General features: G+C 39.3%; 1 protein-coding gene and 1 pseudogene across 2 annotated transcripts in view; both read left to right on the forward strand.

Annotated features, from left to right (window-relative positions):
- Window positions 1-1978: 1978 nt before the first annotated feature.
- On the forward strand, window positions 1979-22611 carry LOC133260175 (tRNA (guanine(6)-N2)-methyltransferase THUMP3-like; annotated as a pseudogene).
- The window catches only part of C14H8orf34 (chromosome 14 C8orf34 homolog), a 364940-nt gene continuing 359905 nt past the window's right edge, over window positions 22244-27278 (forward strand). The window contains exon 1 of one of the 2 annotated variants that reach the window (XM_061438931.1): window positions 22244-23089. In XM_061438931.1, coding sequence (XP_061294915.1) covers window positions 22763-23089 — 327 coding nt within the window. In that variant the 5' untranslated portion in view covers window positions 22244-22762. The remainder of the gene's footprint in view (window positions 23090-27278) is intronic. The other variant, XM_061438930.1, reaches the window with a different exon arrangement.

The following is a 27278-nucleotide window of genomic DNA, read 5'->3' on the forward strand; positions in this document are numbered from 1 at the left end:
CGTTAGTTGTCAAATTACAACTACGTGGACATACCACAACATACACCAGAAGGAATAAAATTATATTGTCAGCAAATTAGGTAAGTATGTGCACAACTGGAAAACATGTATTGTTGGTGGGAATGTTGTAAAACTACACATATACTAACCTATGATCCAGACCAAAAAATGTGTATACTATGCTATTTTATTTTTATGAGGTTCTAAAATAATAAATCAATCAATGAGGGAAAAAAATTGAACAATGGTCTTCCTGAAATGGTTTTAGGATGTGAGACAGCGGCGGCGGCTGCCGGGGGCGGCGGCGGTGGCGGGGGACTGGGGAGGCGGCGGCCTGGCTTGGCCTGGCCTATTAAAAAGAAAAAAAAAAAGGATGTGTGATGAGGAAAGGACATATAGCATCTTTCTGGGATGATAGTGATGTTGTCATAAAGGGCTTTGGATTATACAAATATTTGCATATTTTAGAACTCAGCAACACTTGTGCGTTTGACTGTATGTAAATTTTACATCAAAAGAAAAAAAAACAAATATTGAACTCTAGGTCAAGAATACTCTAGGGCAAGAGCAGTATGTGAACCAAGAACTTCTAGATGTTCAAGCTGGATGTAGAAAAGGCAGAGGAACCAGAGATCAAGTTGCCAACATCCGCTGGATCATAGAAAAAGGAAGAGAATTACAGAAAAAGACCTACTTCTGCTTCATTGAGTACACTAAAGCCTTTGACTGTGTGGATCACAATAAACTGTGGAATATTCTTCAAGCGATGGGAATACCAGTCCACCTTACATGCCTCCTGAGAAATCTGTATGTGGGTCAAGAAGCAAAAGTTAGAACCGGACACGGAACAACAGACTGGTTCCAAATCAGGAAAGGAGAACGTCAAAGCTGTGTATTGTCACCCTGCTTAGTACATCATGTGAAATACCAGGCTGGATGAAGCACAAGCTGAAATAAAGGTTGATGGGAGAAATATCAATAACTTCAGATATGTCGAGGACACAACCCATATGGCAGAAAGCAAAGAGGAACTAAGGAGCCTCCTGATGAAAGTGAAAGAGGAGAGTGAAAAAGCTGGCTTAAAACTCAACATTCAAAAAACTAAGATCATTGTATCCGGTCCCATCACTTCATGGCAAATAGATGGGGAAACAGTGGAAACAATGACAGACTTTATTTTCTTGTGCTCCAGAATCACTGCAGATGGTAACTGCAGCCATGAAATTAAAAGATGCTTGCTCCTTGGAAGAAAAGCCATGACAAACTTAGGGTATTAAAAAGCAGAGATATTACTTTGCCAACAAAAGTCCATATAGTTAAAGCTGCGGTTTTTCCAGTAGTCATGTATGGATGTGAGAGTTGGGCTATAAAGCTGAGCACCAAAGAATTGACGTTTTTGAACTGTGGTGCTGGAAAAGACTCTTGAGAGTCCCTTGGACTGCAAGGAGATCAAACCAGTCCATCCTAAAGGAAATCAGTCCTGAATATTCATTGGAAGGACTGATGCTGAAGCTGAAACGCCAATACTTTGGCCACCTGATGTGAAGAGCTGACTCATTTGAAAAGACCCTGATGCTGGGAAAGATTGAGGGCAGGAGGAGAAGGGGACAACAGAGGATGAGATGGTTGGATGGCGTCACCAACTTGATGGACATGAGTTTGAGGAAGCTCTGGGAGATGGTGAAGGACAGGGAAGCCTGGCGTGCTGTAGTCCATGGGGTCTCAGAGTCCGACATGACTGAGTGACTGAACAATAACAACAGGGCAAGAATGCTGAAGTATCCGGGGTACTTGAAATGTATACACTTGTTTGCAACTGACTGTAAAATGCATAAAAACATGATTTATCACAGTAAGAATAAATATGTGAAAAAGCAAGGGTTAATGTTAATCCAAAAATCTCTGTGGTGGATATATTGGCATTTTACTCTAAAACTCAGCTTTGCTATATATTTCAAAAGTTTGATTAAATTTTTTTTCAAAATCTCAAGTGCTATAGTCAACATCTTTAGACAAAAGAGAAAGCATAGCATTTGGGTACCCTGGGCCTGCAGGAATGCCAGGGCCTGAGGGGTCCGTGCTGGTGGCTAAGACTATACTGGGGATCTTAGAAGCATTGCCAACATGTATGACATTCAAAAAGCCACTAACCAACTCCTGGATGTGAACTTTCATGAAAATCAGAGATCTATTCAAATGGCAACCCACTCCAGCATTCTTGCCTGGAGAATCTGAGGGATGGGGAGCCTGGTGGGCTGCCATCTATGGGGTTGCACAGAGTCAGACATGACTGAAGTGACTTAGCAGCACTAGCAGCAGCATTCAAGCAACAGAAAGTGGTTTCAGAAATGAGTGTGAGTCTCTCCAAGTCACAGAGCCAATAGCAAGGAGAGATAAGAAAGCCTTCTTCAGTGATCAGTGCAAAGAAATAGAGGAAAACAATAGAATGGGGAAGACTAGAGATCTCTTCAAGAAACTTAGAGATACAAAGGCAACATTTCATGCAACAATGGGCTCAATAAAAGAAAATATGGACCTAACAGAAGCAGAAGATATTAAGAAGAGGTAGCAAAAATACACAGAAGAACTGTACAAAAAAGATCTTCATAAGCAAGATAATCACAATGGTGTGATCACTCACCTGGAGCCAGACATCCTGAAATGAGAAGTCAAGTGGGCCTTAGGAAACATCACTATGAACTAAGCTAGTGGAGGTGATGGAATTCCAGTTGAGCTATTTCAAATCCTAAAAGATAATGTGAAAATGCTGCACACAATATGTCAGCAAATTTGGAAAACTCAGAAGTGGCCACAGGACAGGAAAAGGTCAATTTTCTTTCCAATCCCAAAAAAAGGAAATGCCAAAGAATGCTTAAACTACCGCATAATTGCATTCATCTCATACTCTGGTCAGAGAAGGCAATGGCACCCCACTCCAGTACTTTTGCCTGGAAAATCCCATGGGCAGAGGAGCCTGGTGGGCTGCAGTCCATGGGGTCTCTAGAGTCGGACATGACTGAGCGACTTCACTTTCACTTTTAACTTTCATGCATTGGAGAAGGAAATGGAACCCAACTCCAGTGTTCTTGCCTGGAGAATCCCAGGGACGGGGAAGCCTGGTGGGCTGCCGTCTCTGGGGTCGCACAGAGTCGGACACGACTGAAGCGACTTAGCAGCAGCAGCAGCAGCAGCATACTCTGGTAAAGTAATGCTCAAAATTCTCCAAGCCAGGCTTTAATACATGAACCATGAACTTCCACATGTTCAACCTGGCTTTAGAAAAGGCAGAGGAACCAGAGATCAAATTGCCAACATCTGCTGGATCATTGAAAAAGCAAGAGAGTTCCAGAAAAAACATCTATTTCTGCTTTATTGACTATGCCAAGGCCTTTGACTGTGTGGATCACAATAAACTGTGGAAAATTCTGAAAGAGATGGGAATACCAGACCACCTGATCTGCCTCTTGAGAAATCTGTATGCAGGTCAGGAAGCAAGAGTTAGAACTGCACATGGAACAACAGACTGATTCCAAATAGGAAAAAGAGTATGTCAAGGCTGTATATTGTTACCCTGCTTATTTAACTTATATGCAGAGTACATCATGAGAAACGCTGGGCTGGAAGAAGCACAAGTTGGAGTCAAGATTGCTGGGAGAAATATCAGTAACTTCAGATATGCAGATGACACCACCTTTATGGCAGAAATTGAAGAAGAACTAAAGAGCCTCTTGATAAAAGTGAAAGAGGAGAGTGAAAGAGTTGGCTTTAAGCTCAACATTCAGAAAACGAAGATCATGGCATCTGGTCCCATCACTTCATGGCAAATAGATGGGGAAACAGTGAAAACAGTGGCTGACTTTAATTTTTGGGCTCCAAAATCACTGCAGATGGTTATTTTAGCCATGGAATTAAAAGACACTTACTCCTTGGAAGGAAAGGTATGACCAAGCTAGATACCATATTCAAAAGCAGAGACATTACTTTGTCAACAAAAGTCCGTCTAGTCAAGGCTATGGTTTTTCCAGTAGTCATGTATGGATGTGAGAGTTGGACTATAAAGAAAGCTGAGCGCAGAAGAATTGATGCTTTTGAGCTGTGGTATTGAAGAAGACTCTTGAGAGTCCCTTGGACTGCAAGGAATCCAACCAGTCCATCCTAAAGGAGATAAGTCCTGGGCGTTCATTGGAAGGACTGATGTTGAAGCTGAAATTCCAATACTTCAGCCACCTCATGTGAACAGCTGAGTCATTTGAAAAGACCCTGATGCTGGGAGGGATTGGGGGCAGGAGATGAAGAGGATGACAGAGGATGAGATGGCTGGATGGCATCACTGACTCAATGAACATGAGTTTGGGTAAACTCCGGGAGTTGGTGATGGACAGGGAGGCCTGGTGTGCTGCAGTTCATAGGGTTGCAAAGAGTTGGACATGACTGAGGGTCTGAACTGAACTGAACTGAAGTGTACTGACTGGTTTTGAACAAACAGGGTCAGATAAAGTGAGAGAGAAATTCAGGTCATCATGCAAAATCATCAAAGACCAGACAAGATGCATTTTGATATTTCAGTGGAAAGTCTTGCTCAGGTTCATTGTGTGAGATCAGTTGATAACTTACTTGTGGTTGTTCAGGAGTTTAAAGATCCAGTTCAAAGGTTTTTTAAAAAAAGGAAATTCTAAAGCATTTTGAAATATTGACTGGAAAATGCCTGCACTCAGACCTTTTGAAAGTAGGGAAAGTTGCCACCTATTTCAAGGGGAAAAAAGTGCAAAAAGATAAATCAGAATTCCAGTAAAAGGAAGATCAATAATTGACAAGGAGACAAGATAGTTAGTTGAGAAAGATGTTAAAAAACAATTCACTAACAATGCCTTAGATTCATATCTTAGACTAGTATGAAAACCCAGCCATCAAAGAGGAGATGCCAACAATAGAAGGTGATGATTTGGCACCTTGCAAATATGAGGTTGATGGAAGTTCAAAAGAAGAAATTGATTCTCAGCAGCTGAAGTTTGAATTCCCATCCAACATGGGAGGAGGGAAACATAGCTTTACCTCAATGCTCAGTAAACATAGCTTTACCTCAATCTTGAACAAAAGATTTTGTTCAAGATTATTTTAGGTTTGGGAAGGTCATGGGCACACTGCTATATTTAAAGTGGATAACCAACAAAATCCTATTGTATAGCACATGGAACTCTGCTCAGTGATATGTGCCAGCCTAGATGGGAGGGAGGTTTGGGGGGAGAATGTTGTTGTTGTTTCGTCACTCAGTTGTGTCCAACTCTTTGTGACCCCATGGACCGCAGCATGTCAGGCTTCCCTCTACTTCACCATTTCCCAGAATTTGCTGAAACTCATGTCCATTGAGCCAGTGACACCATTCAAGCATCTAGTCCTCTGTCATCCCGTTCTCCTCCCGCCCTCAATCTTTACCAGCATCAGGGTCTTTTCCAGTGAGTAGGCTCTTCGCATCAGGTGGCAAAAATAATTGGAGCTTCAGCATCAGTCCTTCCAGTGAATATTCAGGGTTGATTTCCTTTAGGATTGACTAGGGGAGAATGGATACATCTATATGTATGGCTGGTTCCCTTTACTGTTCACGTGAAACTATCACAACATTGTTAATTGGCTATACCCCAATACAAAATGTTTTTGGTGTTTAAAAATAAAATTTTTTAAAAAAAGAAAAAAAGATTATTTTAAGTGGAAGGCTGACATAATCGATTTTGCTGTGAAAGTTCTTTTGAATATTCATGATAATGAAATCTCCATGGGTTTTGCATTGAGAGGAGTCTCCACCAAAGAAATATCACACATTTTGAATCTACAGCTCTCAGCTCTTCTCTTGCCAGTAGATGCTCAGGCTGTGTTCCCTATACCCTCCTGATACAATAGTTGATCCAATGTGCGGAAGAGGGGCAGAAACAAGAGAGAGGGCTACTGAATGATCTCACTGTTATTATACTGTTCATAATAATAAACAGTAGTTCAATGGCTGTGATGAGAGCAGCGTGTGAGGGAGTGAGTGAAAGTCTCTTAGTTGTGTCTGACTCTTCGCGACCCCGTGGACTAGTCCATGGAATTCTCCAGGCCGGAATACTGGAGTGGGTAGCCTTTTCCTTCTCCAGGGGATCTTCCCAACCCAGGGATGGAACCCAAGTCTCCATAATCTCATTTTGGGGATCAAGAGCCAAATTAAATAATGCAGACTAAAAAAACAAAAATAAAAAGAAGAATGCAAACTACCCTGGGGCTTGCCCAAAGATGCTGTTCAATGGGATATTTGCAATCTTCCATTGATAACTGGCTCTGTTAATACATTGTAAAAATATGTCATTTTGAAATAGGATGGGCTCCATTCAGAATCTTAATTCAGCTTGCCTACACTACACAAATGAGTGGAAGGTACATCAGATATAAATATATATATAAGGCATTGATTGAAGCCAGGGAAGCAAAAAGTTATACAAGGAAATTTTTCCTTCATCAATGACTACATGGTTCAGCTGTGATTATTACATGACCGTATTAATATTAAATTGAATTATTATTAACCAAAAATGACTAGGTGAATGGAGGAATGGGTACAGAAGAAAATGAAGTCCTCAAATCAAAAAGCAATAATGTGCATTATAATTTAGGAATACAATAGTAAATATCAGAAGAAAGTGACTTGAACATCTTTTCTCTTGGAAACACAAGTCAGAGGTGAAAAAGAGATCAGAAGACAGCTTTTTAAACAATTTATTGTAAGTCATGTAAAGTTATTTGACTTTCTGATAAACAGATGAGAAAATAAAATTTAATATGTAGTGATGTTATAGAATGCTATCACTCCAATGACTCTTTGCTGAGAAAATTCATCCCTGTAGCTCAAATTCTTATTATAAAATATAAAAATCTTAATATTTCTCTCCCTGGGAACTGGCTATGGAAGTGTTAAACTTATTAACCAGAAATTTATGAGTATAAACTTTAGTGAGGCAATGAACATTTTCCAATGAATTTATGTATTTATTTTTTGGTGTGTAAGAAAACTCAGTGATGTTTTCTAGAGCTCTCCACACCCAAGAAATTTACCAAGAGTACTGGAAATATGAATAATACAAAAATAAGAGAAATTTTGGGGGAATATTGAATTTACCTAGAAGAAATGATTGTAAAACTTCCTTTATTGTGTTCTATATAGAGTTAACAAAATATGTTATGGACATAAGCCATTATTTGGTTGATTTCCATCAAACACAGCTTTGAGCAGGTCACCCCAAGCTCAAAAACATCTGCCTTATCACCTACAAAATAAAGCCTGAATTTCTTACCTTGACATTTAATGTTTTCTGTGCTCTACCCATAAAACATATTTTCTAGGTAATTTACTGCTGTTCTCCTTTGTGTACCCTTCAGTAGAGTCAAAATGAGATTCCAATAGTTCTTCATATTTATTTATTGTCTCCATGACTTTTTTTGTTTGTTTTTTGTTTGCTGTTGACTGCTTAGCAACCTCGTCCTCATTTCTAAAATTTGATTTACCTTAAAATTATTTATATATTTAAATTTGCATGGTTTAATTTAGTGTAAATATATGTTTGCAATTATTTATCTTAAACATTCTTTTCTTAAGAATTAAAAATTAATTCTTCTACCTGAAAAATGAAGTCTTTGTTAAACTTACATCCTTTTTTTCTAGCTATTATCTGATCTACATTCTATCTTTTACAGTTATGTTTCTTGAAGGCACTTAAAGATGTATTTTAGGTTTAATTAGGTCTTTGACTACTTGGTTGCTGTTGTTCTTTAGTCGCTCAGTCATGTCTGAATCTTCTGCGACCCTCTGGACTGTAGCCCGCCAGGCTCCTCTGTCCATGGGATTTCCTAGGCAAGGATACTACAGTGGGTTGCCATTTCCTTCTCCAAGGGATCTTTCTGACTCAGGGATCAAACCTGGGTCTCCTGAATGTCTCCTGCACTGCAGGCAGATTCTTTCACCGCTGAGCAAACGGGGAAGCCCACCAAAGCAATGTCAGTGTAGTTCTGGAAAGTTACAAAGATCACTATAGATATATCTCATGGAGGTAAGAAATCAGAGAAAGCAAATGGAGATCTTTGTAGGCTAGTTGTTAGCAAACATTTTTTTGAATTTATATGTACTCCCTAATATATTATGAATAAGAAGGAAATTCTGCTGTTTGCAACAACATGAATGGACCTTAAGGGCATTATGCTAAGTGAAGTAAGTCAGACACAGAAAGATAAATACTGCTTAAAGATAAATACTGCTTGATGTCACCTATATATGGAATGTAAAAAAAAAAAGTCAAACTCATAGAAACAGAAATATAAAGGTGGTTGCCAGAGTCAGGGGTGTGGGGCAAATAGAAGTTGGTGAGAGATAAAGTCTGAGGATCTAATGCAAATTATGACAGTACGCTTCACTGGTGCCTCAGTGGTAAAGAATCTTCCTGCCAATGCAGGAGATGCAGGTTCAGTCCCTGGGTTAGGAAGAGCCTCTGGAGAAGGAAATGGCAACCCACTCAGTATTCTTGCCTGAGAACTCTCATGGACAGAGGAACTTAGTTGGCTACAGTTCATGGGATCACAAAGAATTGGGCACGACTGAGCACAGCGGAGTATGGTGTGACTACCAAGTGTAATAAACATGCTGTGACTTGTGTATGGCCTGAAAAGGGTGGTCAGAGGGTAAAGACCACACATGACATAAGAGCAGAATGAAAGGTGTGTCATACAGATTTGGTCCTAATTTTCCATTTCTGTGCAGAGTCAAATCCTGAGACATCGTTTCTCATACCCTGAACATCTTCATACACTAAAAGTGACTACTCTAGACAAAGAAAAAACTTTTGGAAGTTGTTTTTTTTTTTTGTTTTTTTTTTGCTCAGAATGCCTCTTTAATCCTAAAAAAAGCTGAGGGGCCTATTTAACATCCTTGCTCCCAACCTGTACAACAACTTGGCTGGCCCACAATGGGCAACAATTATTTTTCTTGTGTTCTGGAGCACAGAGAGGCTTCTAGGTAAAATCCATTTATCATTAGTATCATTAAAGTTGAGAAGTAGTGCTATCATGCTGCCAACATTAGATTGTCCATGCTGGCAATTTTAGGGGAGATCATTTTTTTTTAAATATTCAGAGGTAGTACAAAAATAAATGTCTAATATTTATTCCTTCATTTATCACACAATTACATAGCACATACTGTACATCAGATACAGTTCTAAGTATTTTTATAAATAGTAACTGATTGACTTTTTTATACCAGTCATACAAGTCAGATTCTATGATTACATCCTTGTCCTATAGATGAAGAAATTGCAGTTCAGAAAGGTGAAGTACATTGCCCAAGGTCACACAGCTAGTTAGAAACTAGTTGAGATTCAACCTCGGATAAGCTGCAGATTCCCATATGTGGCAGCATGGTGACTAATGAATACATGTAGAGAGAGTTTAATAGCTCATTGTAGTGGCTAATTTGATTGCACTTACTTCCTTTATGGTATCCAACATCTGGGGTGTGTTTAAAGATTGCTCAGGTGCTGAAAATGCTGTCAGGCATTTAAAGGTCTGGCAGTACAGATAACTTGAAAACCCTCCAGCTACAAACACCAAGGATTGCTCAATAAATTATAACTAACATCCTTATAAATGCATGGCTGAACTGCTAAGAAAGGGAAATTGCCTTGGGCCAGAAATGAAGAAGGAACTGAAAATCAGGACAGTGAACTGGCGAGCTGACACTGACTGCCTGGAGGTATTTATCACTCTTAATACAGGGGCTTGAATTTAATACCAGTGTAGGGAGAGTTGGAACGGAGCCCCACACCTTTTATAGGATTACCCCTGCGGTATGAGTGAGAATTCAGGGAAAGGGACTCTCAAAAGTTATGGGAAGGACTATAAATTTATACAGCCGCTTTGGAGAGTAATGTAACCATGTCCCATGAATTCAAATATGTGTATCCTTATGACCAAGCAATTTCTTTCCTAGGTTTATGCCCTGGAGAAATTCTAGGCTATGGAAAAAATCAGACATGGACAAGAATTTTATTGTAACATTGTTTGTATCAGTAAAAACTTAGAATGGGAGAGTGGATAAATGAATTATGTTATATTCATACCATGGAATACACAGAGCAGTGAAAATCAATGTCCTATAAACACGTATCATCAGGGATAATTCTCAATAGCTTCACTTTGGTGAAAAAGAGACAAGTTGCAGAGTATTTGCAGCATTAAGACTAAATGCTGAAAGGTAGAAAATCAGAATTTTAAAAATAGTAATTCTTTTTTTTAATATGTTATTTATTTGGCTGTGTTGGTCTTTGTTGCAGCATGTGAGATCTTTAGTTATGGCATGCAAACTCTTAGCTGTGGCTTGTGGGATCTAGTTCCCTGACCAGAGATAGAACCCAGGCCGCCTGAACTGGGAGCATGGAGTCTTAACCACTAAACCACCAAGAAACTCCCTAAAAATTGTAATTCTTAACCTCCAGAAGGAAAGAAACCAAAAAGGACTTCTACTTATCCTTCTCCAATAGGAAAGCTCCATCAGCACTTCAGATGAGGTGGCAGCTACCCTCCAGACAGACTCTCAAAGCAGGTCCCAGAGCCCAGTGAGAAAGACATGGTTTTCCTGGATGTTTTCTTTCTTTCTTTTTTTTTTTTTTTTAATTTGGAAAATGTAGTTTCTTTCTTTTTTTTTTTTAAATTTTATTTTATTTTTTAAACTTTACATAATTAGTTTTGCCAAATTTATGCATATTCTCATCTATTGCATCAAAAAGCAAAGCAGGTCAATATAGCTGTAATTCTTCTTTCTCCCCACGCTGCATCTTTGCCTCACTCTGGCCTGGCCAAGTGTCTCCTCTTTCCTGAATCCACACAGACGCTTGTACTCTCAAACTTAATACAAAGTCATTTAATTCCCTTTGGTTTTTAAACCTGCAGTTTTAGTCCATCATGCTGCTCACCAAATAAAGCATGGTTTTAAGGATCTGTTTATAACTGTGAGTGTGTGCTTTATAATCACCTTTTTTTCTATCACACATGATTAAACTAACAAAAACAAGAATCCAAGAAGACCCCAGGACATAATATAACAATTACTGTTAATTCTTTAAAAACATCTTTATCGAAAGACATTCAACATTCACATAAAACAATTTACCAATTTAAAGTGTATGACTCAATGTTTTTTAGAACATTCAACAGAGTGGGCAACCATCAGCACAATGAATTTTAGAACATTTTTATCACCCCTAAGAGAAATCCCATCAGCAGTCACTCATCATTCATCCACCCTGTTTCTGCCTGCACCTTCCTTTCTCCAAGCTCTTTCCCCCATTACCTGCCACCTGCTTTCCCACCAGCCCTAGGAGACCACTAATCTACTTTCTGTCCCTGTAGAGTTGCCTAATCTGAATATTTCATATCAGTGGAAGCACACAGTATGTGGTGCTTTGTGACTGATTTCTTTCACAAGGTTCATCCATGCTGTAGCATGGATTAGTATTGCATTCCTTTGTATTACCAAATCATAAGATAATATATGGACATATAAGATATTATATGAGCCTGTGTGTGCTCAGCTACTCAATTGTGTCTGACTCTTGCAACCCCATGGTCTGTAGCCTGCCAGGCTCCTCAGTCCATGGGATCTCCCAGGCAAGAATACTGGAGTGGGTTGCCATTTTCTCCTTCAGAGGATCTTACTGACCCAGGGATTGAGCCCAAATCTCCTGTGTCTCCTGCAGTGGCAGGCAGATTCTTTACCACTGAACCACCAGGGAAGCCCATTGTATGCACATATCACATTTCATTTAATCTTTCATCTGGTAATGAACATTGAGTATTTGAATTATTTTCACTTTTTTTGCTTTCATGAATATTGCTGCTATAACATTCATGTATAAGTTCCTTTGGTGTCATGTGTTTTCATAACTAAGTTTATACCTAGGAGTGGAATTTCTGGGTAATATAACTTGATATTTAACCCTTTAAGGGCCTGCCAGACTATTTTCAAATTGGCTGCACCATTTTACATACACAGCAGTCATGTGTGAGGGTTCCAAGTTTTACACAGCTTCGCCAACACTTCTTATTGTTTATCTTTGTAACTGTCCTTATCATGTGGTATCTCATTGTGGTTTTGATCTGTATTTTCCTAATGAATAACATGGCCGTCCTTATCAAGTGGTATCTCATTGTGGTTTTGATCTGTATTTTCCTAATGAATAACGGCATTAGGCATGTCTTCATGTACTTATTGGCCATCTGTATATATTCTTGGGAGAAATATCTGTGCAGCTCCTTTGTCCATTTTTTAATTGGAATATTTGGTATTTTTATTACTGAATTGTAAGAGTTAATCATACATTCTAGGTATGTATCATCAGATGTATGATTTTAAAATATTTTCTCCCATTTTTCGGGTTGTCTTAACTTTCTTGATGGTAAACTTTGCATCAAAAAAGTGTTTGTTTTTGATGACATACAATTTATTTGTGTGTGTGGGTGCTTTTGACAACATATCTAAGGAAGCATTAATCCAGTATCCTCAAGACATATACCTTTGTTTTTTCATAAAATTTTATAGTGTTAGATCTTAACTTCGAGATCCATTTTGAGTTAGTTTTTGAATGGAGTGTGGTAGAAGTCCAACTTCATTCCTTTGAATGTGGATATTCAGTTACCTCAACACCATTTGATAGAAATATTGATGAAAATATTGATCAACACAATTTGATGAAGATTTTGAATTACTTTGACACTTCTGTCTCAAATCAAGTCAACATAAATGTGAGGCTTTATTTCTGGACTCTAGATTCGGTTCATTCATACGTATGTCTGTTCTTATGTCAGTACCAAACTGTTGTGGTTATAGCTTTTTAGTAAGTTTTGAAATAAGGAAGTGTGAGTCTTCCAACTTCACTCTTTTTCAAGACCATTTTGGTTATTCTGGATCTCTCACATTTCCATATGATTTTAGGATGAGCTTGCCAGTTTTTGTAAATAAGTCAGTTGGCGTTCTGATGGGAATTGTGTTGAATCTGTAGATCAGATGGTGGATATTGCCATCTTAACAATCTATGAATACAGGGTATTGTTCAGTGTATTTAGATTTTCTTTTACTTGTTTTAACAATGTACTTCTAAGTACTGGCTAGCCTGAGGAGGTACCGTCTCTCCCCAGTCAGAAAAGTTCTCAAGATATTAAACATCAAAGACAAAACCAGTTTGATGTCAGTTATATGTGGAAGGTAAAAAATAATACAAATGAATGTATATGCAAAACAGAAACAAAGTCACATGTCTAGAGAACAAACTTGTAGTTACCAAAGGGGAGAGGGAAGTGGAGAGAACAAATTAGGGCTATGGGATTAATAGATATAAACTACTATATATAAATAAATAACAATATACTATATAGCACAGAGAATTTTACTCTTATCCTGTAATAATTTATAATCCCATATAATCTGCAAAAATACTGAATCACTATGTTGTACACCTAAAACAAATATAATATTGTAAATCACCTATACTTCCAATAAAAAATAATGAAAAGATGTCAAACATCATAATATACAGAAAATTATAAAATGTAAACAATACAAAGTCTAACTTTAGAGCCCATACTTCTAAACATTCTCCAATATTACCTCTTTTATTCTACAATTAGTGAGAAATTACCAAAAAATTATATTAAAATATTGCAAGAGGTATTACAAGCATATACCTCTTCCTACTCTTGAAAAATATGAGATTGATCAGTTCCAATACAAGTGTATTCAATGGCATAATTGAATATTGTTCCAAATAGAAGTAGCTATGAAAGTCAGAACATTACCAAAAAAAAAAAAAGAGAGAGAGAGAAGCAATTGAAATGTTGATGGGTAATCAAAGCAATTAAAACAGAAATTGTTCTTGTGTAATGAAATGAAAAAACACATGCTTTCATAAGACAGGCTTGAATTCTGATTTTGTTTTTCCCACCAACTAGTTGGGTATGTTATTAAACTGCTCTGGGCTATGGTTCTATCCTCTGTAAAATGTAGTGATAATAGTGGGTGAGGGCTTTTCTGGCAGTCCAGCGGTTAGGATGCCGCTCTTCCACTTCCAGGGGCATGGGCTGGATTCCTGGTCAGGAACTAAGATCCAGCATGACTCGCATGGCAGGGCAAAAGGAAAAGAGTAATCGTGGCCACAAAATTGTAGCTGTGTGTACAGCTGACCAATAATTCAATCTCGAATTTGACACAAAAGCCAGGTTAACTACCTTTGAGAAAGTTACACTCTGAGGGAGATAGAAATGTCAGTGGACACTTAAACTGTGGCAAGCAGCTAAAATACTGAACAAATACAGAGAAGCAGACAAGATACATACTTGAAAAATTCAGTCTTGCATTTTTTTATTTCCTAAGGTGCTAGTCTGTGAGTGCCTAATTTTAATTTTTCACTGGAGGGAGACTCTTTTGAAATTAAATATTAGGAAATGTAAAAGGTTAACCATATTTCTTTGTTCCTAGCTTAAATTCCAAAATAGCTTAGTGTCATTGCTTTTTTAAGGCAAGTTTTTACATAATGCCACTTTATTAAAGATAATGAAGTGAAAAGGAATAAATAAATGAGTTTTTTGGATAATATATTTGGCAAAACAGATCATATGAGTCAGTATATGCTGAGAGTAAGAATGGCCATCCTAAAATAAATGAAATCTTGGGTTCGGTGTCAGAAATTTGATACTAAAATATGCCTAGGTATATGACTGTCAGGGGCAAACTTTTACAGACAAAAGGATCTTAAAATACATGTTGGAAGACAGATGTTGCAGAAAACATTTGTCATCAATTCTAGTCAATTGGTTTTTACTGATCAACAATTCTGTACTTCTGTTTCAGGCTCACGCTTCAAGATGAGAAATTCTCCTTTAAAAATGAAAAGAAGAAAAGTTAAGAAATGGCAAATTGAAGAGCAGAGACTCAAGTAAAACACACAAAGGCAACTCAATCCTGTCATCTTATTGGAATGCTATGTTTAAATACTTCATAAATATTTAGAAGAATTGTGTATTGAACAAAATCAATGAACTTTATTATTCATGAAAAGGAGGATTCAGACATAAATGACTGAGGACCTGATTATTAGATATGCAACACGGTTACCTGGGCTTCCTTTGTGACTTAGATGGTAAAGAATCTGCCTGCAATTCAGGAGACCTGGGTTCCATACCTGGATCGAGAATATTCCCTGGAGAAGGAAATGGCTACCCACTCCAGTATTCTTGCCTAGAGAATCCCATGGACAGAGGAGCCTGGCAGGCTACAGTCCATGGGGCTGCAGAGAGTTGGGCATTAAGGAGCTACTAACACAGACGCATACACATGATTACCTAATAAATTATCAGCATTTAATTAATTCATTCTTTCCTTCCTCCGTTCTTCCATCTGTCCACCCATCCATGAATTCATTCATTTGTTCATTTAACTTTTGGCTTTCTAATCCTCCCAAAGTAAGTTTAGCTGCTATTCTTCATGACCTCATCAGAAATATTTCATGGTAGATATACGATAACTCAGTGTGAGTCTCTCACATATATGGTACTTAGCAAAAAAACTTAGACCTCACAAAAGAGACATCTCTGACTCTCAGGACTAAAACCACCAGAGGGCTGGAGGTGGGGTGGGTATTTTCCATAGGAAATGGACCAATATTTGCTTGGGAAGGAGAAAAGTTGCTGATGCTTTGGCTACCGTGGCTTGCAGAGTGTTTTTGCAGAGAGCTGCCATACTCTTTTCTTTTAAATTTAAATTCCCCCTAGGCAATGGTGGGTCCACTAATCCTGCTAAAATGTACCTTTAGCCTTTAGTGCTGGGGTAGTTGTGATGTACCGCATTATGGCTGAGCATTAGTTGGCATTTACAGGGATGTGTGCTTGAGAAATAGGTCCCGTGTTACTTATTCCTTGATAGCTAGATTGGAGCAATAGCACATCCAGTCCTAGGCAGAGTGCCTGGCTCCCCAGGGTGTACACCAAGCAGAACTGTTTTCCTTTCTAAGTCATCTTTTACTTGCTCAGTCTGCTCTTATTCCTCCTCCTTTTCAATAAATTCAGTATCATGTTACAGTATTCTGTAGCAGTTTTCATTGTTTAAGCTATGTTTCTTAACAAAGGCTCTCACTTACTATAATGAAAAAACATTTGGAAATCATTTTGGAAATTATAAGCAGAAAGCATGTCAGGGTTAAAGTTTATTGAATATATCAAAGATATCTGCAGTTTGATATCTGTAGATTTCCTTTCCATGATTTATGATGTAATGCAAATATATAAAAAGTTATTGAAACAAAGCATTTTAGATGGTGATTGCTTGTAAACATGCCACATATTAAAAGCTAAATGGGGAAATTAAAGAGATAGAAATATTACCTAAGAATATTTAAATATGGAAGTTATGGATAGAGATGTTCCCTGAGAAGGCTGGATGGCAGGATTTCACAAGCTGCCAGTATTGATTGGGTTCTCAATTTAGGAGGTCCAGTGAGTCAATATTATCAGTTCCGTCAGTGTCAGTGTGCCTGATTAGCATTATGTGAACTCTCAAGAGACACATATAAGCCAGTTTGCCAAAGTTTTCATTTAGTATGGGACCAGAAATTACATGGGGATCTGCCACCCTGGTTACCTCCTTCCTCATATAAACGTAGCAGTGAGGTCAAAGCAGCCATCAAGATACCTCCTGGTCCAAACAAATTCAATACAAAGGAAATGACACAAGTGGTCAGAGCTTTGGGAGACAATATAGTGATGTTTAAGATACTACCTCAGGTCAAATATGGACTTTGCTACTGACTAGCTGGGACCCTGGGCAAGTTGCTTATCCTCTGTATGTCGCATCTGAATAAAAGGGGATAATAGTGGTAACTCCGTGAGGATGTTGTTTTGAGGATGAGATGACTAGTGCGGTGTAGAAAGTGCTTATAACATTACCTGGTACATAAGCCATTCTGTATGTGTGCTCATCATTTGAATTCATTCTGAGAAGCACTTCAGGCAGAAATGAAGAAAACTAGCTCTCTGTGACCACCCTCTCTTAATGACCCTCTCTTAATGTTTCATTTGTGCTGGGTCCTGTGGCTTTTTGTCCTGCTCGATAGGTGTGGATAATTACCAAAATGTTTCTCTTGGTTCTCCTTTTACCAGGCTTCATGTGGAAACCTTTCATTCCTTATAAGTGATTTCTTATGTAGAGTAATCCGATTGAGTAGATAACTTTATATTTCACTCTATACTCACCTTTGTTGTTGTTTAGTTGCTAAGTTGTGTCTGACTCTTTGGATGGTAGCTCGCCAGGCTTCTCTGTCCATGGGATTTCCCAGGCATGAATACTGGAGTGGGTTGCCATTTCACCTTATAACTCTCTTTATTATTTTTTCACAGCTCTCTTTTTGAATTTAGAAGTACTTTTCTTATTTTTTTTAGTTAAGAGACTTTCATATCCTGCCTTACGGCTTTGATTTGCAAGACATTCTTTCTACTTAGGAATTCTTCAGATAACTGGTTTAATACAGTTTATGTGAATTTTGCAAGTCCATGTCTTAGGGATTTGATAATGCTAGTGGTGATAATGATGATGACATGATGACAATAACAATATTAGCACTATCTTTTATTGAATCTTTGCTGTGTACCTGGCTTCATATTAATGCTTCCTATATTAGTTCATGAAATACTAATAATAAACTGATGAACTTGGTACTGTTTATCTTTGGTTTATACATGAGGATGCTGTGAATAGAGAGGTTAAGTAACTTGCTCGACATCACACAGGTAATAAATCGCAAAACCTAGATTCTATTCTGAGCTAGAACTCCAAGGTCAGCGTTCTCAGTGATGTTGCTGATAGATTCTCAAATAATGCTGCCCCTCACCCCCTGCTTTCAGCTGCCTTTGAACCACCAACTAAGAGCAAACAAGAAAACACTCTCTACATTTTTCTGAGGTGATATTAAAGACAGGATCAAATTCAAGGGAGACCTAAATGATCCTTCACACATACTAACACAGATATGGGTCCTTAGGCTAATTAAAAACCTAACAGTATGTTGAAATCAGTCTTTATAACTGAAAGTATACGGGACTATGTGAATTGATAGTATTTTGATGCATTAGCATCAAAATATACCCAGGCATCTTTGGAATTGTTTCCCGAAATGTGTTTTTTGAAAGTTTCCATCTATGGAATATCCCATTATGTAATAGTTTCATGTGGTTTAAGCCGTAATTATCAGTCATTTTCTAACAATTCTGACTTTGAAATCAAAGGACATTTGGAAAGTTCCTCATTCAGGACTATATTCATGTCTCCAGGTCTCTGCTTTATCTCTTCCAGAATCTCTTTCATTTCAGTCTCTGATGCTGCCTCTCCACTTAATTACTCAAAAATTAAAATCCTGCATGATACACTGAGTTCTTTGGAAAAACAGTTGTCTGAGTTTGTTTTAAAGTGGCAAGGTGAGCAAGATACAGAAAGGGGGCAAGTATGCTTCAGGCTAGCAGCCTAAATTCAATGTACTGGTATTGGTATAGAACTTCTCTGTCTTCTTATTTCAATATTTAATTAATTTCAGGGGATTACATTGTTTATACTTCCTAATTAGGCCTACTAGCCTTCACCATTGTTCTCTTGTCTCTAATCAGAAATCATTTGTTTCGGGAGCTATGCAGAGTGGAGTTAGACGAGGGCTTTTAGAACATTCTATACACTGGATTCTGTATATTTGTAAATTATGCTGATAAGCACTTTTGTAGCACAATGAGGTCAAGACAGTCTCATCGAAAATGGCCTTTCCCTGCTGTACTCAAGCCAAAAAAAGGGAAAAGATCATAAAGGTACTATGTTATGTTTGCAAAAGAAATTCAATGCAGGACAGTGGTTACTTTTGACAGTGGTTACTTTCAGCCAATCTTAAAGTGACTAAATGAAATAAATTCTCAAAATATACAGAATTTAATTAAAGATATATTTATGAAAAACATATTGTATGAAAATATACAATGTTACATGCTATAAAGCACAGAGAAATATTAAGATACAGTTCATGATTTTAAAGAGTTTGTAATTTAAAAGAGAGACTAAAGATACACATGCAATTAATTAAATAGAAGAAGACAGAATATAAATGCCCTTTGTCAGAAGCACAGTTTAGCCTAAAAGAACATAGCTGGACTGAATTTATCTACTAAAATTTAATTCATTCATTTAACTGCTATTTATTGAGTGCCTACTATGTGCCAGGTCTGGAGATATAGCCCTTGCTACCAAGGGATGCTGATCTTTGGAAATGAAATTCTTGACTAATTTTCAGGATACAGGGTAAAAAATGGAAGTAGCTTTAGCTTTGGAGTTTGAAAATACCGAATCAGAACCTGGCCCTATCAGTTATTCATTGGGTGACTTAAGCAAATTATAATCCTTTTAGCTTTACTGCAGAAATTAGAGGGTCATCTTTGACTCCCTCTTCTAATTTCATCCTAAATAAAGGTAATCAACAAATCAGTCTTTCAATGTTCCTTGAATGTTTTCCATCTTCCCCATGCTTTTATCCCTGGTCCAAAGGCTTGCCCTCATGATTTGTTTATGGATTCCATACCTTAAATTAGGTTTGGATTAGTTTTGTTTACAGATTCTAAATTAGTTTTGCTCTTCCCATATCATTCTTCTTCAATCTATCATGCATGTTGTAACCAAAGCAGTCTTTTTAAAACTTTTCCCCGAGTATAATAGTCCTGTCTTCAAAACTCTTCAGTCTTGTCTCATCACCCAGGAAATGCAAGCCTGTATTTCTTAGGAAGTAAGTTTAGTGAGCTGAACTCTGCTTACATTTTTAACCACACATGCCAATCTTCCTCCATATCCACCCTATGTTTCTCTACCTACCAGCGTGCTTTATGCCTGTGTGCCTTTGCTCATGCAATTGTTTTTTGTTTTTGTTTTCTTGGCTCTACCACACGTGGGATCTTAGTTCCCCAGGGATTGAACTGGTACCCTGTCCCCTGCATTGGGAGTGTGGAGTCGCAACCACAGCAATTTTTTTTTTAATGCCAAAGTTTGAAATTTCATCCTCATTCTCACTTCACCAATCCTATCTAGAAAACTTTAAAATTTTATTGTTCCTTTGACACTTTACTCAAATGCAATCTTCTTTACAGAGCATTCCTTGATGATGTGGGCACAGGTAATTTTTTCATTCTTTAGTACTCATACAGCATATTGTATGTATCTATGTTTTATGCATTATATATACATAAATACATTTTTATGTATAACGCATATGTTGGCACAATACATTATAATGTCATTATCCTTGTATATACCAATTGTCTCAAAAAGACTGAACAACTGAGAAAAAGACAAAACCTATCACCTTTGAATTCTCACTTCTAATGTAATGTCTGCCAAGGAGAGGTTGTGCAATGAATATTTATTTTAGTAATGAAGTTTGGGGATAAGTGGAAAGAACCAAGTGCCTTGTGGAAGAGATGGTATTTAAGGCCTTGAAAAACTTCTGAAATATTTCATGAATTAAAAAAATATAATTTGGGGATGTCTAGTGTTTAAATATACATATACACATAAATACTATATATATCTTCATCATCTTCCCTTTACTGCTTAAGTATTTTGCCAGAAAAACTGTCTTTTCCATTCAAGGCCCTGGATGCAGTACTCTGAGCATGGTGAAGACTTATTAAGTAGGTTAATAGTCTGATTTAAAGAAGCATTTTCCTCATGTCTCTTTAAAAAAGGTACCATTCTGATTCTCCGGTACTATGTGGTGTTGAAAATGCCTGACTTTTTAGCTGAGTCATAGATGTCTGTATACTATACCTAATCCCGAATAAAATGCTGATATTCACTCTATATATTTAATTTCTCCTGAACATGCTAAAAAATACGTAAGTAAGTAGGCCTTTGATCGTCAGTGGAGAATATGTGATAACCCTGGCACCTCACTGCTATTCAGTTTAGCTCTCCTGGGCAGATCACCTGAGTCTGGCTGTAAAAGTATTAACTTGGGCATCTTTCCAATGCAAATCATGTCTATTTCAGGTTATCAATGATGGTTATGCTCTTAGTTATTCTGGCAGGTTTCTTATCTGAATTTTGAAATAGAATTAACAATACTTTCTGAGATATTCCATTCCTTACTAGTGCATGTTTCTACTTAAGGAGTTCCTTTAAAATACAGATAAGGGACTTTCCTGGTGCTCCAGGGGTTAAGACTTCTCCTTCCAATGCAGAGGGTGTGGGTTTGATCCCTGGTTGGGGAACTAAGACCACACATGCCTGGAATCCAAAAAGCAAAAACATAAAATAGAAGCAATATTGTAACAGGTTCAATAAAGACTTTAAAAATGGTCCATATAGAAACAATCTTAAAAAATTAATTAATACAAAAATTTTAAAATGTACAGATGAAAAACCACTGACACCAATAAGGATATTATGAATAACAGAAACCCAGAACATCGTGGCTGGCAAAAGACAAGGAAATCTATACTCTTGCAGTCTACTTTAGGATAACTATTCCCTTCATTTTAAACCACGTTTTCTGAAATAAATCTTATTATTTTGGCAGCACATCATGGTTAGGAGACAGAGAAGTCGGCTTTGGAGGCTTCGTTGAGTTTTCTTTTTTCCACAAGAAAGAGAACTTATGAAGGAACCTACGCTGCCTGGAGATCTTCCCTTAGAAACCCCTGCATAATAAAGTTATTGGCTAAATTTGAGGAGCTCAGCAAAGGAGCTCAGTATTCTTGCTTGAAAAGTCCCATGGACAGAGGAACCTGGCCGACTACAGTCCAAAAGGTCGCAAAGAGTCAGACACCACTGAGCGACTGAGCACATAGGCACACACACAGGAAGCATCTAGAGGAAACATCGTTGAGTGCAATCCTATAGTATTGGAGATGCAGCTATAGATATATAGCCATAATTATATGTGGGTGGTAATGCAGAGAGGATTAGGAAGGCAAACTGGAAGGAGGGCTAGCTTGCTTTCATCGCTTTCCTCCTGTCAAAACCTGAAGGTTTGCTCCCAACCTTTGGGTGTCTGTACTTTGGGAGTTTTCAGCGGGATTCTCAGCCCATCGACCTGCTCTAAGCTAAGCCAGACGGCCTGATGGACGGCTACTTCATGTTCGTGGTACACTCTCACACCCACGCTCCTTCTCACAACTCTATCCACCTTGGACCCTGAGCTGGTGGAGGTGCGAGGACAGGCTCGGAAGGAGCGGTGGGGACGACCCCTCTCCGAATGCCTTTGCAGCTGCCAAAGAGTAGCCAACAAGCGCCAGATTTACGTGCACTTTGAAAGAAGCATCTCCACCATTGGCTTTCCGAGCGGCGCTGTCGCTAGGGAGCGGCGGGCAGGGCGAGCCGAGACCCGGGAGCAGCCCGAGCGGGTGTTCCCGTCACTTGGGCCAGAGCGCCGCCGCGGGCGGGCGCGGACACGCAAGCACACGCGCGCTCCCCGCGGGTTCGAGCCCCGCAGCCCAGGTCCGCCCGAGGGTGCCCCCGGGCGCGTGCTTTAAGCAGAGCCGCGCCTCCCAGCTTGCCGCCCGCCCCCTGATTCCCGCCGCCGCCGCCCGGAGGAGAAAGGAAGCGGGAGCCTCCGCTCCAGGTTCCCCGGCGCGGGCGCTGCGGAGAGCTGCGGGCTTGGGGAGGAGGAGGAGAACGCGGTGAATGAGTGCCCGCCTCGCTTCCGAGTTGTGTGAGTTGGCGGCGCCGCGCCCCAGCTTCCGGCTCTCGGCGCCCCACGCGCTCGCTGCTCCCGCGGCTGCAGCCCACGCCCGCGCCCGGAGCCCCAGCTCACCGCTCCGGGGGAGCCGAGGCTCCCGAGCTCCCGGCCCGGCCCCGGTCCAGCGGAAAGCAGGGGTGTCCCCCGGCACAGGCGCACGGCCGCACTCTCTCCCGCTATCTCCGTGGCCCTTCGGTCTCTCCATGGCCTCGCATCAGCAATCCCGGATCCAGGCTTACCTGGAGAAGAACAGGATCGGTCCGCTGTTTGAGGTGAGGCGCTGGGGTGCGGGCGGTCCCGTTTGTCTTAGGAAGAAGGGGTGCAAAACACCCCGGAGGGAAGTACGGGGAGAGAAGGGAGACACCGGAGGGGCGCCCCCGTGGCCCCGGTTCTCTGGCATTCGCTCTGCCCGGGCCAGGTGTCCTGGAACGCGGCCGCGCGGTCACCTCTTCGGTTACCTGGGCGCGGACAGGTGAACTCTGGGAGGGCCGGCCTGACCCAGGCAGGGATAGTTTGAGGTGTCCGACTGTCCTGTACCGCTCACCACATGCACAGGGGCCCTGACAGGCTGAGACGGATGGATGCACACACTCAGTCTTACACACGCTCACTTTTTTCCTGGAATTCACACTGTCTTGCGCGTTGCTTTCTTTTTTTTCCTCTTCCAAATGTGGGCAGTAGTAGAACCCGAAAAAGGTGGAGGAGGTGCTTAGCAGTGGGATGGAATAGGGTTAACCGGGAGAAAACTGAATTGATAGGGAGTAGGTTTCAGCAGGTGCGGGCGTGTTGAATGAAATTGTCCAGCTGAGGCGCTGACATTGGTCTCTGGATGGAAAAAAAAAAAAAAAAAGCCCTTTGCATTGCAGCCCCTACCTGTGCTGGAGTGGGGGTTGGGGGAGAAAAGGGGGCGGAGAAAGGTTCGGGAAAAGCACACGCATATTTATGGGAAGGAGACGTGGGACTCTGAGCTGTTTTTTTCTCGCCATCAGAGAACTGATGACAAAATACTGTAGGAGAAAAGAAGAGCGGGAGAACAGGAGAGAATGACTGAAAGCCGAAAGGGGCAGAGCGTCCCGCCGGTGGCCAGGGCTCTGGGCAGCTGCAGAGACCGGCGGGGAGGGGGTCCCCACGGCCCCCGTCCTCTCTGGTTCAGCCGGCCAGTTGGGCACCGACCTACTGTGAGAGGATGTGGGGAGGGGGTCGAAATTCCCCACTCCCCACAATAAACCCCAAAACATTGTGGTCATTTTTGAATTTTACATGACCGCGGTGTTTTAAGACTGAAACGCGGCAAGAGGAAGAGCTAAGCGGAGGATGGAGCACCTTCGCCAGGACAGATGAAAGGAGAATGACAACTGCAGGAAAAACAAGAATGCAAATTAATGTCCCATCACAAAAAGGGAGCAGACAAGGGTGTGATCAGAACGGGTTTCACATTCCCAAGATTTTCAGGATCTCTTATTTTTCTGACCAACTTTTAAGTTAACGATGTACTGTCTTGAGATATGCAACCATTATTTCAACCCAAACTCATTGTTGTAGAGTATTCATAAAGTCCTACAGTATATGTATTGATTCTTGTTTTTGCCAAAAGTGTGAACAAAGGTCCACAAAAGCAGAGTATTAATAGGGTATTAACAGAATTGCTGGAGCTACTTGAATTCCTTTCTTTGACTTTAAAGATTAGAGACTATATACAATTTTGTGTATATATATATTAAATTATGTATATACATATACTAAATATACCTACATATATTTAAAGGAGAAACATAATAACCCTCTGTGGCACAGTTGATTACATCAAAAGAAACATAAATGCATTTGGAGTGTTCTCTAGAATATAAAGTATAGTTTTTAATAGATGCTGTTGGTGTTTGTTAACTTTTAAAATTCCCCAGATTCTCTCCAAGTGATAACAATAGAGTTTGGAATATATGTAAACGTACTACATAATTAGGAAATAGATCCAACTTGGTTTTTATTAAATGTTCACATGTTCAGGCACTGACTGGCTAGTTCCACTGATAAATTGTAAGTGATGGTAAAACTGTGTCATGAAGTGTTAGACCTCCTTACTAAAAAACAAACAAGGACAGAGTTATACACTTTGTATTTTATTGATTTGGGAGAGTAACATATTACATATACTCCTCTATTAGCTTGGATTACAGTTTGAGTAGTTAATTTTTTAAGGTTGATGTGCACTGTAAGTGATTAAAGGGAGAAAATGGGTAAGTTCTCTTCTATTTGAAGAAGAGTTCCTTATGCAACAGTTTTGTTTTTTTTTTTTTAATCATGAGAGAGCTTAGTTTTTGAGAGTAGAATTACATATACTTTACAAAATTGGAAAATCTCCTCATACTAGAAAATTAGTGAAACTAGTGTAAAATGGACATACTGATCTATCATTCTCCTCAAAGCTCTCAGGACTTCAGTTAATGGTGCTCATAAAAACTGCTTCAAGAGATCAGAACAGGAGCTGAGGCATCTGAATTTAGTAGAAAGTAGCACAAAGGACTGTAACATATTTAATTCTTGGGTCACATTGTAAGAAACAATGATATAAGCTAAAATCTCCATTTACCAATCACAAATTGAAATCATTAGGTGATGCCAGTTTTTATTATCTGTGCTTTGTTGTGATGTGTGTGTGTGTGTGTGTGTGTGTGTGTGTGTGTGTGTTGAGACACTGGAGTTGGTGACATAAGCTTACTTTAGTTTTGAAAATATACAGAACCAGACAGTACCTTCCCTTTACAGATCTTGTTGGGACTGTTTTAAGAAAACACATTGGAGTGAGACACTTTAAAAACAGCACATGAATCTTACTTAAAACAATAGCAAGGGTAACATATACTGGTTGTGAGAACACTTGTATCTTTTTTTTAACCTGTACAGGTTATTTACTTAGTTAATTTCTTACTTAGTTTACTTATTTCTAACATTTTGTCACTGAAAATTATTGGTTGGGATGGTGCTCAGGGCAGTCACATATCTTGATTCAAGCATGGTCACACTCACTCTTGTGTGTGTGGGTCATCCTCACACTGACACACACAAGTGTGGGAAATCCTACACCATATAAAATCACTTGTATGTGGAATCCAAAAACAAAAAAAAATGATACAGATAAACTTATTTACAAAACAGAAACAGATCCACAGATGTAGAAAACAAATGCATGGTTACCAAAGGGGGAAAGGGGGAGGGAGGGATTAATTAGGACTTTGCAATCAACAGATACACACCACTGTATATAAAAGAAATAACAAGCAATATAGCACAGAGAACTCTACTCAATATCTTGTAACAATCCATAATGGAAAAGAATTTGAAAAAGATTATATATTCATATATATATATATGTACACACATAGTCATATATATATGAATCACTTTGCTGTGTACCTGTGTACATTGTAATCAACTGTACTTCAGTTTAAGAAAACAGTGGTAACAAGGCCACCCCTGTAATAAAATCCATGCCAAGAGACATCATAATGAAATTTCTAGAGAAAAAAGAAGAGATTAAAATCCTGAAAGCAGCCAGAGAAATGCAACACTATCCCTATAGAGGAAAAAACAATTAGAATGACACCAGATTTGTCATCATACCCACGGAGGTCAGGAGGCAATGGAACAGTATTTTTCAAGTGCTGAAAAAATATAAAAAGAATCTAGAATTCTATAGAGAAAATATCCTTCAGAAATAAAAGGGAAACCAAGAGAATCTGTCACCAACAGTCCTTCCTGAAAAGTACGGCTAAAGGAATTTCTCTAAACAGAAAGGCAATGATAAAAGAAGAAGGAAGTTTAGAACATCAGGCAAGAGAAAGAACATGGAGAGAGCAAAAACACAAATGAGTACAGATAATACAAAAATGAGTACAGGTAATACATTTTCCTTCTCCTCTTGAATTTACTAAATTATGTATGATTGAAGTTCTAATTATGACATTGCCAAATGTGGTTGTAAATGTATATAGAAGAAATACTTAAGAAAATTGTATTATTAATATAATCAGGGAAGAGAAAAGGGGTACAAAGGAGGTAAGGTTTCCGTTCCTCACTTGAGCTGGTAAAATGACAACACCTGTTGATTAATTCTGCATGTATGGTATAATATGTAGTATGTACATGCGTGCTCAGTTTCTTAGTTGTGTCTGACTCTTTGTGACCCCATGGACTGTAGCCCACCAGGCTCCTCTGTCCATGGAGATTATCCATGCAAGCTCAGTTTCTTAGTTGTCTCTGACTCTTTGTGACCCCATGGACTGTAGCCCACCAGGCTCCTCTGTCCATGGAGATTATCCATGCAAGATAATGGGAGTGGGTTGCCAATTCCTCCTCCAGGGGATCTTCCCAACCCAGGGATTGAACCCGAGCCCCTTGCGTCTCCCATATTGACAGGCAGATTCTTTATGTAACACTGTGCCACCTGGGAAGCCTCAGTTCAGT

The sequence above is a fragment of the Bos javanicus genome, chromosome 14, assembly GCF_032452875.1.
Source record: "Bos javanicus breed banteng chromosome 14, ARS-OSU_banteng_1.0, whole genome shotgun sequence".
NCBI lineage: Eukaryota > Metazoa > Chordata > Mammalia > Artiodactyla > Bovidae > Bos > Bos javanicus.